The sequence below is a fragment of the Erythrolamprus reginae genome, chromosome 4 (assembly GCF_031021105.1).
Source record: "Erythrolamprus reginae isolate rEryReg1 chromosome 4, rEryReg1.hap1, whole genome shotgun sequence".
Taxonomy (NCBI): Eukaryota; Metazoa; Chordata; class Lepidosauria; order Squamata; family Dipsadidae; genus Erythrolamprus; species Erythrolamprus reginae.
The window spans coordinates 64786125-64803476 of record NC_091953.1 but is presented as its reverse complement, the minus strand read 5'-3'; the positions used below and the strand labels follow the sequence as shown (position 1 = coordinate 64803476).

Here is a 17352-nt window from a genome sequence, read left to right as displayed (position 1 = left end):
CCACCGGCTAACCCGAATCCGGGAATTAAAGGTGCAGGACCCAAAGACAGGTTCCCCCCAGCTGCTCAGGCAGAAACTCCCTCCATGAGCTTGCGGAGAACCTGTCAATCATCCCCAAAGATGCCCAAGGGAGAACGCGCGGTTGCTAAACCACCCCAGTTTTCCGCCCCTAACCTGCCTACCCAAATGACCAAAGGTAAGCCAATTAACCTAATAAATGCAAGCACCCCCTAACCGCACATCCACCTCCACAGTGTGGAATGGGCGAAAAAACAGCTCGGCTAAGAGGCAGAACTGCCAAAAATTCCCATTCGGCCCCATAAGGGCGACCCCTAAGCACACTGAAAAATAGGGAGGGCGGGCGGGTGTCTGCTCGTGGCCTCTGCAGTCCGGGCGAAAAGGGAGAGCCCCGGGCCTGCTCGCCCTTATATAGGGCAAGCAGGCCCCACCCGGACCAATCAGAAGCCTGGCCAATCAGGCCTGACCTCCCGAGCGAAGTCTCGCATCGCGAGACTTCGCCCGGGATCCAAAATGGCGGCCGCCATGAGGGACCGTGTCTCCCGGTCCCTCCAGCAAAGCCTGCCGCCGGGTAAGTCCGGCGCTGCCATTTTAACGGTAGTTGAAGACAAGCCAGGAAGACCAAGAAACATGCCTTTTGTTCTTCCTTTTCTGATAGCTTTTTCAGTGAAACTGCTTTGTTTTAATAAGCTATGCTGTTCTGTCATTGTTGTATGTTATTATTGCAGAATCAGCCAGATGTTTAGACTGGATTTGGCAGTTTTGGCAGTTCTGCCTTCTAGTGCTTCCCAAGGACCTGGGCTAGGCAGGTGTTGTTGCTTAATGGTGTTAAAGATATTGTTGTTGTTATTTTACAGGTTCGTGGATTTGCATAGATTCAGAATTGGATTTTTAATACAAATAATTTAAAAACTACATGTTTAATTCAATGTTAGGAAGTCTCTTGTCATTTTCACAATCTTCTATAACAGTGATGGTGAACCTTTTTTTGCCCAGTGCCAAAAGGGTGCACATATGCAAGATAGTATCCACATGCATGTCCACACCCATAATGCAATGCCCTCCCAATGTGCATTAGCACACAACCGCACCCCGAGCTACCCCACCATGCATGTTTTCCTGAAGCCTGGGGAGAGCAAAAAATGGCCCCATGGGCCTATCAGAAGTTTGTTCCCAAACTTCTGGTAGAGCTGGTGGGTCTGTTTTTTCGCTATCCACAGACTCCGGAGGCTTTCTTGAAGTCTGGGAAGAGCAAAAATGGTCTCCCTCCACCCTCCAGAAGGCCAAAAATCAGCTGGCCAATGTGCTGGAGCTGACATAGGGCAATGTCTTGTGTACCCTCAGATATGGCTCTGTCTACCTATGGCGTGTGCCATAAATTCACCATCTTGGCTCTATAATCTCACAAGGCTGCAGTTCTACAAAAGAATTTAAAAAACTGTATTTAATTATTTTAGAGTTCTGAATCTTTAGAAAAATGATGAAGGATATGATCTCACAGGGAATGTTATTTGCTTAAACAGGTCTTGTAGAGCCAATTTGCCTTCCTAATTTTGGAGAACATTTCCCAGAAGGAAAAATGTGTTGGATATCAGGATGGGGAGCGACAGAAGAAGGAGGTATCTATTTAAATGTTTAAAATGGTCTCAACCAAACTGTCACATGTAAAAAATTATATTTCTATAAACTTCTCAATAAACCCTAACCCTTTATTTCTGAAACAGACAATAAATTTATAAACATAAAATAGAAATAAAATTACCATGACCTTTAATTATTTTTTTATGTACAAGTAATCCTCAACTTACATAATTGAGCCCAACCTTTTGCTAGGTGAGAAATCTGTTAAGTGAGTTTAGCCCCATTTTATGACATTTCTTGCCACTTTTGTTAAGTGAATCATTGCATTCTTAAATTAGCAACCCTGTTGTTAAGTGAATCTGGTTTCCCTATTGATTTTGCTTCTCAGAAGGTCACAAAAAGGGAATCATAAGACTCTGGGACACTGCAACTGTCATAAATGTGAATCACTGTCAGACATCCAAATGTAAATCACATGATCATAGGGATGCTGCTATGATCATGTGAAAAATCGTCATAAATCACTTTTTTCAGTGTTGTTGTAACTTTGAACGGTTGTTAAATGAACTGCTATAAGTTGAAGGCTACCTGTACCAATAAAACAAAGAAATGTTTAGAAATAGGAAGACTATCTCCTCTTTATCTAAGGTAAAAGACTGCAAGACATGTTCCAAACACCTGACGATACCAAATTGTCTACTTCCTAAAATATAAATACCACACATTACTTTTGCAATTTGTATGGAAATTTAATTAGTGTACTCTGTAGGTTGATCTGAATACAATTTATTTTTGACTTTGCATTCCTCTGAATTTTACATTGCAATTCCTGCTTTAAAATTATACACATTTTTAAAAAAAATTAATTTTTTAAAAATATTTTCATCCCGCCATTTTATGTTGCCACATAAACATAAATACTCTTCCCTCCTTGTGCTGACATTTATTTGTTTGTTTGTTTGTTTTCTATGCAACCCAATCCCAATGGGACTCAGAGCAGCTTACAGCAATATTAAAAAAAACAATAATGAAAAGAAGTCAAATATTAAATATTAAACTGTTAAAAACCCATATAAAACCCACAAAGCAAGCAGTCCAATCAACACACATGTATACAACTCATACACAATTCAGCCACGACAGATGTAATATTCACAGCCCCCAGGCCTGCTGGCAAAGGCAGGTCTTCACAGCCTTTCAGAAGTCCAGTATGGTGCGTGGAGTTTTATCTGACCGAGAAAAGCTTACCTAAGCTTGGACCCAAACACTCCTCTTTTCCCCACAACAGCCCTTTGGAGTGAATTGGGTTAAGAGAGAGTGACTGGGTCCTGCCTAAGGTAGAACTAGAACTCACAATTTCCTGGTTTCTAAGGCCACACTTTATTAACTACTAAACCAAACTAGCTCAAAATTGCATTATATCAGGCCAAGTCACAAAATGTGCATAGTAGAAAATGCTGTGTACAAAAAAGGCATAGCATGAAAAAACATACACAACATGAAAATAAATTCAATCTTTTTTTTAATTGCAAAAATTATACAGTAATGACTATAAATGACCTTATACAAAATATGCCTGATTTGGAAAGATTGCTCCATTTCTGGTGCTACTTTACATCCACTGGAAAGTAGTAGGGATTAACTTCACCTCTCCAGTTGAGATTCATAATTCAATGTTTTTCTGGTTGAATGTCTGGTTGAATGTCTGGTTGAATGTCAAACATTTCTAGATAGTTTTGAATGAATTCTTTTTGAATATTAAAATTCCTTCTAAATAAACAAACAAAAATAGTTGATACATATAATCCAATATCATATAAAACAGCAATACATATACATAGTTCATGAATAAATACATTTATATTTATTTATGAATATAAGACTAATAAAATATATTAAATTGTATGAAATCTTCTTAGGATATAGTGCAGAGGTAGCTTCTGGTTCTCTTTTCTGCTGATTAGCTCGGGGATGTGCTGTGGGGGTGGGGGTGGGAGCATGCACATGCACAGAACTTTAAAAAAAGTTGTGTATGCACCAAAGCTAAAAACAAGATGGAACCACTTATGATGCCACCAGGAGAACTGGTTCAGAGGTGTGACAGGCTGGTTTGCTGCCTGTTCTAGAGATCCAGGCCACCAAGTTACTACAGGTTCTATAGAACAGGTCCAAACTGTCCGCTCTGTGGCAAGCTCGGGGGGCAAGGGAAGCCAGGAGGGGGTGAGAGCGAGCCCTGATAAAGGGCACATTCCCCAACCCCGGCCTCCCAGAATGCCCGAGCGGCCACTGGGTCATCAGGGGCGTTCCCACGCTACCGCGGGGAACGCCCCCAGCTGATAGGCAGTACCGAGTTGGTTCCCGCCATCGGCAACTGTCAGCTGGGCGTTAAATCGCCCAGCCTCTCATTTCTAGTGATCCAGGCCACCAAGTTACTACAGGTTCTATAGAACAGGTCCAAACTGGGAAGAACCCATCTCTAAACCCATTAAAATATAATGTATATTTTATCACTGCTTATAGATTTTTTTTTTACAAAGCCATCTTATAACAAAAATGGAAAAACTAATTATTGTCTTGGGATATCAGGTGATACTTCAGAAGCCATGAAATATGCTGGTGTCCCTCTAATTTCTAACAAAATGTGCAATCATGGAGAGGTCTATGGAGGAATTGTAGCATCATCAATGCTCTGTGCAGGTTATTTAAAAGGAGGCATAGATACATGTCAGGTAAGAACATGGTTCCTCTGCGGGGACCTAAAGCTGGAGCTCTTGCCTCACAATCAGCAGGTTGTGAGTTCGATCCTAGGTAGAGGCAGATGTAGGGTCTCCTGCTTCGGCAGAGGGCTGGACTAGATGACCTGCAAGGTCCCTTCCAGCTCTGTTAATCTGTTATTTCTTACTGCTACTTGTCTAAATTATATAGTTTATAAAATGTTCATTAAACATATGTCTTTCTGCTGTTAGTCTTATGCAAACATATTACCTTATTTTCTTCCTCTCCGTCATAGGAAAAGTTCCATCATCTTGTGGTCAAATTATAAATGCATACAAATAGAAATGATATAGGAATATTGTAAACTCCAGTACACTTTGGCATCTGCAACATTTCATAGATTTATCCTTAAACACATCACTGGAGAGAAACATAAATCTCTCCAGTGACATGTGCCATCTATGAAACATTTTATACATATTTCCTTTATATGCTGTTGCCATTGTCAATTTATAATTTCTTTCCCACAACTGCTGCCATTTATCCAGTTCTATCGTGTATCCAAAATTTCTTGTCCATTTTATCATCATTTCTTTCACTTGTTCCTCTTCCAATTTGATACACAATAAATAACTATACAGTTTTTTAATCAATCTTTCATCTGTTCCGGTGAGTATTTCATCTAACTCTGTTTTTTTCTAAATTAAAACCTTATATTTTAACATCTGTGTCATATATTTATTGCATTTGCATTCTCATATACCAGTCCATTTTTATTCCTTGTTTCTCTAATTCTTGTTTAGGTTTCAGCTCCCCCTTTTTGGGTAAGATGTCCTTATATCTTACAATATTCCACATATGGAACATGTTTGGCTGCATTAGTGCTTTCATTGTTGAAAGCCAATATGCTATTTTCAAATAGTATTTCTCCTTTATTGTCTCCCACACCACATGAAAATAATTCCTTATATAATTTGCCTTGGACGGGAAAAGAACACTCGGACACCAAGCTGGGTAAAATGGGTCACTTTATTAAATATTAACAGAAAGACCTGCAGGGGTCACTAAATGGGGCGGAGTTTCCTGAACACAACATACTTGGGCAACTTAAATGGGCGTTACTCCAAGCCTGGTCAGGGTGAGGCGTGTCCCGCCTACTCCTGACCCGAAAGCCACGCCCAGCATGTGGGAGGGCTCACCTTGCATGACCCGGAACCGGAAATGACGTAGGTGAGCCCCAAGGGCACTCCCTTCGCACCTCTCCGTCCGTGGAGGAAGCGTGAGTTGTGCAATGGGGGTGCCAATCATCTTACAAAAGATGCCCAAAGGAGAACACACAGTTGCTACTGATACCCTTTCCGCCCCGTTTCTGCCATAGAGTGACCAAGAATATAAACATCCAATTGCTGAATCAGAACCTATTTACATACAGATGCACCCCGTAACCACAAATCCTTACCCTCGTCCAGGATGGAGTAGGCGAAAAACAATCTGTAGCAAATGCCCTAAGACTGCAAAAATTCCTACTCGGCCCCAAACCAGGCGACCTATAAAAACATCCTGGATTGAGTGGAGGGTGGGTGGGTGTCCGTTTTGCGGCGAGCTCGTCGGCAAGGGAAGCCAGGGGAGGGCAAGCAAGCCCTGATAAAGGGCACATGCCCCGCCCCTCGGCTTTCCCAGAATGCCCGAGCGGCCGCTGATTGCTCAGGGGCGTTCCCACGCTATCGCGGGGAACGCCCCCCAGCTGATGGGGGAGCCGAGTTGGTTCCCGCCATCGGCAATTTTCGTCCAGGCGATATTTCGCCTGGCCTTTCATTTGCCTTGGACGGGAAAAGAACACTCGGACACCAAGCTGGGTAAAATGGGTCACTTTATTAAATATTAACAGAAAGACCTGCAGGGGTCACTAAATGGGGCGGAGTTTCCTGAACACAACATACTTGGGCAACTTAAATGGGCGTTACTCCAAGCCTGGTCAGGGTGAGGCGTGTCCCGCCTACTCCTGACCCGAAAGCCACGCCCAGCATGTGGGAGGGCTCACCTTGCATGACCCGGAACCGGAAATGACGTAGGTGAGCCCCAAGGGCACTCCCTTCGCACCTCTCCGTCCGTGGAGGAAGCGTGAGTTGTGCAATGGGGGTGCCAATCATCTTACAAAAGATGCCCAAAGGAGAACACACAGTTGCTACTGATACCCTTTCCGCCCCGTTTCTGCCACAGCAGGGGGTCAGATCTCTATCTTGGCCCCCTGCTCCCCCACTAAGCCTGCCCCAGCTCACGCAGGCACCACTGCAGGTCTGTGTAAAAATTGCCACTCCTGACATCTTCCTAAATTGACCCAGTGAAAGCTAGGGGGGGGGGTTTAAAAACACATGCCCGTGTGTCAGATCACTTTGCCTCCCCCTGCCATGTTAACCCATAACCTGGTCCCGTCAACAGCTGTTGGTGTGACGGCAACTCCGCGTCCCCTCCCTGTGGGGGTATCAGAACCATACACCAGAACCACACACCACGGCCGTAGGCCCCGTACGACCGGTGGTTCACCATGACATGACATCACTGTGCCAAGTCCTTCACCGACACCAGGTCGTTGCCACCCGTGTGCAAGACCAACAATCTGTTCCTTATGCTCTGCAAGCCCCGGGGGACTGCCACGACTTGACGCCACTGGGCCAAGTCCTTCACCACCACCAGGTCGTTGCCACCCGTGTGCAACACCAGCAATCTGTTCCATATGCTCTGCAAGCCCCGGGGGGCTGCCATGACTTGACGCCACTGAGCCAAGTCCTTCGCCACCACCAGGTCGTTGCCACCCGTGTGCAACACCAACAATCTGTTCCATATGCTCTGCCAACCCCGGGGGACTGCCATGACTTGACGCCACTGAGCCAAGTCCATCACCAGGTCGTTGCCACCTGTGTGCAACACCAACAATCTGGGTCCGGCCCATCATTGCTCCCGACTTTTCACAACGGAAGAGACCCGTCTCAAACGAAGACCTCCGAGCTCAAGCCTTTCCGCTGAAGCCCCAGCGACTCAGCAACCTCCACATTCCTGAAGATAATGTTGCAGCTCAATGTTCAGCCACCAAGCCACGCTGTGGCTGCAGTTCACTACTGTGGGCAACGGAAGGGCAGCTCCTTCGCACTTCGCACGTAACCAAGTGGAGCAGGGCCAGGACCTAGAGAAACGATAAGGATACAAAGACAGTGTTAGCCACCCGATCCCAAGAGTGCTTGTACTCAGGTGCTCTGAATCTACTTTATGAAAGCCACTGACTTCCATCTGCCACCGGATTCATTACTTTGCTGAGAACTTGTTGAAACCTGCATTCAGTATTGTTGAGGGAATACCACCCGATATCTTGCCGATCCTCCTGTAATGGCCCCTAACTGTTATTTTAAAAGGCACCCTTCCCTGGCTTCATCGTTTTACTTGCACTGAGTCCGTCATACCTCGGCATCTATCCTTGTTTGATATACCAGGCCAGTGATCAATCCACCATCTGCGTTATTGGTCAGCCACCATGTGTAACCAACGCGGCTGCCGCAGCCGCTATTTAACATCAGTTTGCTGGCCCAGGGAACCTTGCATGATCCACTACTATGAGATCATGACAGCACCTTGCAGACCTACCATGTCCCAAAGGCCATTTTTTTTTTTTTTGGCTGTCGTGTGAAACAGCCTCGCCTCGTTGGGTGAGGATCTGGGTCTCATCCAATGCCCGTTGCCCCTGAAACTGGGCAATGTATAGCAGCTTACTAATTTCTCCCCAATCTGAGTCCTTTCCTTGGACCATCTCTTGGTCATTCCCCCTATCCTCAAATAGTTTGACGCCAAGGTCTTTTGTTAGGAGAGCTAAGCCCACCTGTTGCCCCTACATGATGGCATGTAACCATGTGGTCCAACCTTCATTCCTTTGCTTGAGCGATGGCGCCGTCCTCCAATTCTGGGTACCCTGCGCCCCAGCCTATGCCATGTGGCTGCCAACCGCCTGCCCATGCACACATACTCCCTGTTAACAGACTGGGCCTCCTGTTGCTGGCTCGCTTCACTCCACTGATGGGCCAACTGTACACCATAGTCGCAGTCCCATGTTCCTGTATTCCTCTCAGGAAATCATAATACTCTTCCTCCAGTATTAAAATGCCAGGGGGATTAGCCAATATGTTCCGTGGCCTTGCTTGCTAACCCAGGGAGTAAAATAATTGCAAGAAATTTATGAAGATAAGCAAAGGCCCATGCCAATGCTTTCTTTACCGTTAGCGCATGGATTAGCTTTACCAACATGACTTAATCAATATAACCATAATATTAATGGTACCATCCTGGCACCACGACTTCAATATTGTTTATGATAATAACATTTTCTGAATTATTCATTAAAACCAATTAATATAATGCTTAATAATTATATTAAGCTTAAAATCAACTCAAACGTGAGTTTGATTCAGATGGCCTCAATGCTTAGCGTTCTTGCAAGCCCCCCATTCCGGTAAGTGACTATACCATTTCTTATGAAAAAACTAAAGGGGGTTGAGATAAGCCGACTAATTTATTTATTTATTTATTCGATTTTTATGCCGCCCTTCTCCTTAGACTCATGGCAGCTTACAACATGTTAGCAATAGCACTTTTAAACAGAGCCAGGCTATTGCCCCCTCAATCCAGTTCCTCATTGTCTTACTCATGAGAGGATTAGCCAGAATTTGGGAGATTTCCAACCTTCAGCATGGTAATGACATGGGGATCTGCAGGCTGTAGTTATGGTATTAATAGTATCTTTCAGTTTTGCTTGTCCAGAAAGAGGGGGGGGGGGCTTGCTACCAACTACACCCGTACTGTTGTAGCCTCCAGTACAATAACTTCACATTTGGAAATGTGGCAAAAATTCAGAATATTAGTAGCACCATTCGGGGAGACATAATGACTTCCATGCGCAACTGCTCCAGGATCTGGCACATCATGATAATAATAATAATAATAATAATAATAATAATAATAATAATAATAATAACAATAATAAATACCCAGGAGCAAGCACATAAGAAAAAACCCCCTGTTACCAAGTACTCCTTTAGTGCAGTACATCACTAGTTAAGTATGGCCATAAAATTAACAAAGATAATTCCTCAGGGCATATTTGACCAGGAGGATTGCCATTAAGCCAACTTGAAAGTGAAGAGGAAAACATACCAAAGTAAACCTCTGGCCTGATAACATGTATATATTCTCAACAAAAGCTTTAATAAACAAATTTTTCTATGTAAGGTGTAGAACATGTTTCACCTGCCATAACAGTTTATATTAACACTGTCACCCTTCTTAAAGTGTGAGAGCAATTATTTATTTATTTATTTTAAATTGAGGGTAAGGGAGCAGCATGAGGCTATGTTTACTTACCGCCCAATAACCTAATTGCTATTTTCAATGTGATAAAGAAACATATGCCAGACCTGTCTGCCAAACAGCTTCTTAGGTCCCCATTCCACAATGCTTCAAAGAAAGGACAAGATATATTTCTACACAGTGCTCTCGGTAGGAGATCCTTACATAGGAAGAAACAAATCCTTTATATTCAGCAGCGCTGTTCCAAATGAAGTGCAGAAATTTATAATGCTTGATAAAAGTGTAATAAAGGTTAACAGCCTTCCAAGTAGCAGAAAACCCTCATCATTTGTTGTAGTGTTTCTTCTAAACCCGCTTATGAGCAGAAGCCAAGGTTTTAACTGCAAAGTTGCTGTCAAAAGCCAGCTAAGTCCCCTGAAGCTATGATGAACAAAAGGGGCCAAGGTCTATAGTAATGCTACAGTCTTTTGATCACTACCAGCCATTCTCACTGACAAAGCAGTCTTTCCATAGATCCAGTTGCTCAAACACCACCTAACCTGGTTTCATGGCTACTATCCCTGCTTGTTATTGTCCCTCTTGTGAGAAAATGCCATAGGAGGGCGCCATTATCCACTGGGTATGAAAGAACTGTTATCAAATGGTAGTGAGACCGGGCTGCTGAAAAGCATTTCAAATATGAAATTTTTAATCCCCATACCATTTCTATGTCCACCACATTATGGTTCAATTATATGTCTCGTTCTAACCAATGCTCATAACCTAGTGGCTTGTTTGGCCTACCCCAATATTTAACTGGCGTACAGGAGCCTTATTTCTCCAAATTTGTGTACGCTAAAAATTGCCTTAAGGGGATGCTCGGATTGCCCTGTGGAATTGGTGGGGCGGGCAGAGGGGGGGGGAGTTTTCCCCCACCACCCCCGCTGTAATATCACAACCCATGTGTTGTGACCCTCAGTAACTCAGTTTAATTTCAAATTAATTCATTTTAAGCTCACTCAATTCAAATATACTAACTTAATAAATTAAACCATTCTTATAATTCATTAAGCACAATCCATTCCCATATACTGACTTAATAACCTAAATCATATTTTTTTTAATCACTTTATGTTCAACCAATTCCCATATAATCGTTTCAATAAATTAGCTCGTTTTAATTCATTCCTCTTATGATCAGTTCATTCCAGTATACTAGCCCAAATTAAATTAGATCATTTTGATTCATTTATTTTAAGTTCAATCAATTCAAGTCTATTGACTTAAATCCATAAAATCATTTTTATAATTCAATTCGAGCTCAATCAATTTTACTATACTGACATAATAAATAAATCATTTTATCAATCAGTTTATGCTAAACCCCTTCAAATATACAGTTTAAATAAATTAAATCAGTTAATTTCTCAATCCACTCAAGTATACTGACTTAAAAAATTAGATCATTTTGATTCATTCATTTTAAGCTCAATCGATTCAAGTCTACTGACTTAAGTCTATTAAATCATTTTAATAATAATTTTATGGCATACTTGTTATGACTGACCATCTAAAATAGCACCAAACAAATGATAGTTTATTCCATACCTCATCAAATAATCTCCCTAATGAAGTAAATAGTCTGAAGACAAATCATGACTTGCCCAGAGTTGCCCCAGTGAGATGGGCAATATATAGAATGTAATGTAATATAAACAAACAAACAAAGAATGTTTATTTTAGATGATTTCTTTGTGTGTGTGTGTGTGTGCGTGAAGTAATGCCATGAAGTAAGTGGTAGAGCCTTAACCCTACGCGTGTTGCAAAGACCACAAGGGCCTCTTCCATCCTTATCCAGGGGAGTGCTAATCTCTCCTTTCATACAACATCACGGCCATTACCAGTTTGCTGAACCGGAATGAATGGAAGCAACCCACCACTTTTGCAGATCGGTGTCTAATTGAGATGCCTCAAGTGAAGGGGGGAGGGAAGGGCGCCGGCATGTTGAAGTCAGGCCTTGCCCCGCCCCCCCCCTACAAAAGCAAAGCTCGGCGCAACCTGCCATGCTGGGAACGGTGTGCGTGCAAGCCACGTGGCACACACCCCGGGGCCACGCTGTGTGCGGCCCGCCCGAGACCCCTGCACTCGCAACACAAACCACGTGGGGGAAGGTGCTGCTGCCGCTCCCTCCCCAGCACTCGCCCTGGTGAAAGCTCTGTGACCATCGCCAACAGGGCCGTCCGAACCACGATCCCAGCAGGCAAGCAGGCAAGCAGGCGAAGCCTCCGCGCGCCCCGCCGCCACCCACACAAGGTGGGGGGGGGGCGGAGCCACCGGCCCCCGTAAGCCATCTGACCACCTTTCCCCTTTCCCCAAGCAAAGTAAACCTGAGCTGCCCCTGGCGATCCTTAGCGATCCCAGGGGTTCCGAAAAGGCATCGTCCTCAGCTTCTTCCTAGCGGGAGAAAAGGCTTGCTGGTCCGTTTTGCGGCGAGCTCGTCGGCAAGGGAAGCCAGGGGAGGGCAAGCAAGCCCTGATAAAGGGCACATGCCCCGCCCCTCGGCTTTCCCAGAATGCCCGAGCGGCCGCTGATTGCTCAGGGGCGTTCCCACGCTATCGCGGGGAACGCCCCCCAGCTGATGGGGGAGCCGAGTTGGTTCCCGCCATCGGCAATTTTCGTCCAGGCGATATTTCGCCTGGCCTTTCATGTTTCTGGAAATAGCTACTTTTCCCATACCATATGAATGCATGCCATCCCATCTGCAGATTTTATCCCTCTAATATCAATAATCTTGTATTCCCTAACAAAATCCATTCTCTCATCCATGATAATACCACTGCCTGATAATATAATTCCTAATTAGGCAGTCCAAGCCCTCTTCTAAGTCTTGCGTCCTGCAACATTTTTATATTACCGGTAATTCTTGCCTTCATTCCCTGCCAAATAAACTTCAAAATTATTTTGTTAAACTCATCAAAATGTTTTTTTCTTTAATCTTATTGATATTGGTGAGTATAAGAACAACAATCATGGCAATATATTAATTTTAATTACCACAATTCTTCCCATCAAAACAGTTGTAGATTTTTCCATTTTTCCAAATCTATTTCTATTGGGGGTTTTTCAATCTATAATAGTTATCTTTGTTAATTGTTTTACATTTTGCTGTTAACAGGATGCCCAAATATTTCACCTTCTTCATTGTCTGTATGTCTGATTTTAGAAATATCCCTCTTTATATATGTTGCCTTTGGAGATGGTGGTTTGGGATTCTGGGCATCGCTTTTTACTCTTTAATGGAGAAGCCCAAGTTGAGGGATACAGTAGGGAATAACCATGATCAGCCTGATAGGATATAATAAACAGTATCAGTGTTTCTCAGTCTTGGCCCCATGATGATGAGTGGATTTAAACTCCCAAAATTTCACTCATCTTCAAGTGGCCAAGGTTAAGACATACTGAGCTGTATGACAATGACAAAAGGAACTTTCCTTTTTCCTAAAACTTGTCAGTCTCTCAGAAAAGTTATGCTGTGGACGTATCAAAGAGTCTTCCTCTTTATTTGCAGTTGTTAAGTAGCTTGAATAAAAGCTGATACTTGCTTGCTTAATTAATTGCTCTACTGATTTCTAAGATGTAGTCCTTAAAGTATGGTGTAGTTAAAAGATAACAAATGTTCTCAAGACTATGAGTGCTCAGATAATTATCAGCAATATTTTTCAGACATGGCCACATTATGTTTATCTGCCTCTTTCAGGGAGACAGCGGGGGGCCATTGGCATGCAAAGATATGAATACCTGGAAGTTGGTGGGAACAACCAGCTTTGGGGTGGGTTGTGCAGAAGAAAACAAACCTGGAGTCTACAGTCGCATCACCTCATTTCTGGATTGGATACATGAACAAATGGAGGTTTACTCTCTGCTAGTTTCTTTTCCAAGCTTAAGCGTATTGTATCCAGTGGGAGCATGCAGCCAATTATATTTCCTTTTACTCAATTGCAACCTTCCCTCCCTCTGCCCAGAGACATCAGTAGTGGGGTATAAAATAGTCAAGATGGCCACCACTACTGTGTGCTCTAACACCAACCCTTTTCCCCATCCATCCATGTAAAAGGAAATGGGCCAATTATGTGGTTGCGTTTGCCATCTTAATTTCTTCCTCCCTGCAGATGTTCACGTTTTTCTCTGCTGCAAGTATGTGAATGGCAAAACAAATGGATTTTGCATCTATATTAAGTTGGCAATTGTAGGAGCAATTGTTGAAATCCAGTGTTTATTATGTGGGTGGGAAGAAACCAAACCCAATTCATTTCCAGGAGAATAGAATAGAATTTTTTATTGGCCAAGTGTGATTGGACACACAAGGAATTTGTCTTGGTGCATATGCTCTCAGCATACATAAAATAAAATATACATTTGTCAAGAATCATGTGGTACAACACTTAATGATTGTCATAGGGGTCAAATAAGCAATGAAGAAGCAATATTAATAAAAATCTTAGGATATAAGCAACAAGTTACAGTCATACAGTCAACATGGGAGGAAATGGGTAAAAGTAGAAGTAGGAGAGACTTGATAAAATGCAAAGATTTAGACCACAAGGCTGAGTGCCAATTGAACTTTGATAGTATGATAGTCCTGCCGCACCCTAGAATGCTTCTATTTATCCAGGGAGAAAACAGAAGATTAGATTTGCAGAATTATGCTTAATCATTTCCTGCTTTGGCTTTGCATTGCTAATTAGAGGCAATTATTTCAAGAACGTGAATATATATTTCTAAGAGAGTAGCAGGCTTCATGCAGGGTACCTCCCAATGTAATACAGTATATCACTTATCTGCAGAATGACAAACAACTTGAGTGATCAAGTCATTAGATTGATTTTATCACCCCTTAGACCAGTGATGGCAAAAGTGCCCGAACTACAACCCAAAACCCACTTATCACAAAGTGCCAACATGGCAATTTAACCTGAATAATGAGGCTTTACTACCTAAAATAATGATAAACAAGGCAGACTTCAATTAATTGTTGTAATAAAAATGTGATTTTACATCCCTTAATTCCCCCCCCTGCTTTTGAAGCTTTACATTTAGTAACAATAAAAAAGAAAAAAAACTTTTGTAATATCATTTCTCTCTTTCTTTCTCTCCCTCCCTCTCTCTCTCTTTCCCCTTCTTTTTCTCTCTCCCTTTCCCTCCCCCTCTCTTTTGTTCTCTTTTTCCTTCCTCCTCTTATCTCTCTATGTGTCTTTCTCTGTTACCCTCTCTATCTCTTTCCCTCTCCCTCTCTCTATCTCTCTGTTTCTTTCTTTCTTTCTCTCTCTATTTCTATTTCTTTTCCCTCCTTCCCCCCTCTCTGTTTATCTCTCTGTGTATGTCTGTGTGTCTCTCTCTTTTCTTTCTTTCTTTCTTTCTCTTGCTTTCTTTCTTTCCTTCTTTCTTTCTCTCTCTCCCCCCTCCCTCTCTTGTCTGTCTGTCTGTCTGTCTGTCTGTCTGTCTGTCTGTCTGTCTGTCTGTCTGTCTGTCTGTCTGTCTGTCTGTCTGTCTGTCTATCTATCTATCTATCTATCTATCTATCTATCTATCTATCTATCTATCTATCTATCTATCTATCTGTGCTGTCCTACCCAGCTTCATGTATCATGTGTATCCAACTACTTGGGCTGTGGAGAGGGAGTGGAGGATGCTTTAGAGATCCATGTAAAATAAGGGAACTCCAACCTAGATCCTATTCCTGTTCCCCCTCTCCCGCTGCAGTGGGTCGACTGAGTGGCCTGAGCACAGCTGCCTCCTCTGAGGCGACCAGCAAGCAAACAAATATGGTGCTCTGGTTAGGAAGAAGTGTACTAAAACAATGTAAAAACCTAATGTGGATATGATTAATGTGCCCATGGAAACAGCGATCCCTACCTAACAATTGTTACACAACAGCTGTTAGGCTCTTATCAGTGAATTACAGATGAATAAACAGCTGCAATTTTAATAAGTTCATTGAAAGAAGTTTAGAATGTAATGGCAATTAAGGAAGAACATTTGATGTACATGAAAGCTGCATCAGTGTTAGCCTAGCACCTTTCCCATGGTTTGTCTATACCTTTCCATAAACTTTGGGATGCTGATTTTGGAGATCTATATGGATATGTTCGCTAATATTATCTCCACATGAACCCTCCACATCTGTTTTACAGTAAACTGCATTAACAATCACAGCACCCTTCTGTAATGAAGAACATAGTTATCAACTATCATAACTTTTAGGTTTTTTTCAACAACAAAGGCCCGAGTGATCAATTTATTCCCATGAATTAGACTGAAAGTAAGTGACATATTTTAAGCATTTGGACAAAGTATTTCAAGCCTCTAGAAAGTTAACTGGCCAAGTAAATTCTGGCACTTTTACTCTCAAAAGAGCACACTATAAACTACATTTTATAGGAAATGGGGCAAATTACATTCCAGCATCAAACTATTTATGGCCAAAATAGTTCCACAAATTTTATCTAAGATGCAACATGGCCCATATATATAAGGGCTTATGAAAGCACTTAATTTCTTTAGGACTTTGTTCAGTATCTCTAAATGCACTTCTAATACAGTCTTGATCTTTATCCATAGAGAGAAGAGTGGAAGGGAGGCGATTAGCATCATCCTTATCAGCAGCAGCAGCAGCATCATTCATCAAAATGCTCTACAATTCATTTTCAGCTTCCATATTTTTTGTACTTTTTTTAACAAAGGTGCTGCAACTTTTCCCGTTTCCTATACCTGCATAATATTCTTATACAATTGAGAATTTTTACCTTTTTTGGATGACTTTGTCGAGTCTGGAAATAAAGCTTATTTGTAAATCATTGGTCATTAAAAAAAAAATCTCATCCATAATCTGATTGCTTTAAAATGAAACCAGAATGTAAGATCTGGTCAAACAAGCAGAACAAATTAAAGACATGTTTAAAGAATGAGCTAGGGCCCTACACCAAAAAAGGAAAGAATACGTATAAAAGAGGAGATGAGACTACTGTATGTTTTATATATGGAATTCTGAAAGAAATAGTTAGATAGCAGCTGAATGTTGAACTTATTTAAATGTATAAGTTTATTTATTTACTGATTTGAACATAGGTTGACTTTGGTGCTTGCTAGCCAGGACAGAGACATAGAAAATCTGTGTTCTAATTACAGTTGGTCATGCAGTTATTCAGGTATTTCAACTGAGTTCAGCATTATTATCCACCTATAGAGTCCTCCCCAAGGGCCTGATTTAACACCATCAACCTCTGCCCATTCCAGGCCTGAGGATAAAAAATCCCAGTCAAAACATCTGGTTCAGGAATGGGTTCTTCTTTTCTTCACTGCCAGTTTGCTCCTTTATGCACCGTGCTCTTTGTGCACTCTTTGAGTGCGCTTTGCATGTGCTTAGCACATGCATGCACAGAAGCAAAAAACAAGGGAGCCAGTTCAGGGGCGTGGCAGACTTGGGTTGTTGCTGGTTCAAGTGACCCAGGCTGTCATGTTGCTTTCGGTTCTATAGAACCGGTCTGAACCAGGAGAAACCCACCTCTGATCTGCATGGCTGTGTAACCAACCTTACTTAGCGAACACAGATTATGTGGTCCCTGCTAAAAAAACATGAAAGTCAAATGGTGTTCAGATCAGTTGCATGTTGCACAGTCAGACAGATGTCCAGACTGGATTTGGCATTTTTAT

At 42.4% G+C, this 17352-nt stretch overlaps 1 protein-coding gene and 1 pseudogene across 1 annotated transcript in view; one reads left to right on the top strand and one right to left on the bottom strand.

The window, feature by feature from the left end:
* The window catches only part of TMPRSS3 (transmembrane serine protease 3), a 28362-nt gene extending 11990 nt beyond the window's left edge, over positions 1-16372 (top strand). The window contains exons 10-13 of the mRNA XM_070750467.1: positions 1542-1637; positions 4186-4328; positions 13400-13552; positions 16261-16372. Coding sequence (XP_070606568.1) covers positions 1542-1637; positions 4186-4328; positions 13400-13552; positions 16261-16287 — 419 coding nt within the window. The 3' untranslated portion in view covers positions 16288-16372. The remainder of the gene's footprint in view (positions 1-1541; positions 1638-4185; positions 4329-13399; positions 13553-16260) is intronic.
* LOC139167439 (U6atac minor spliceosomal RNA) lies at positions 11416-11531 on the bottom strand (annotated as a pseudogene).
* Positions 16373-17352: the final 980 nt, after the last annotated feature.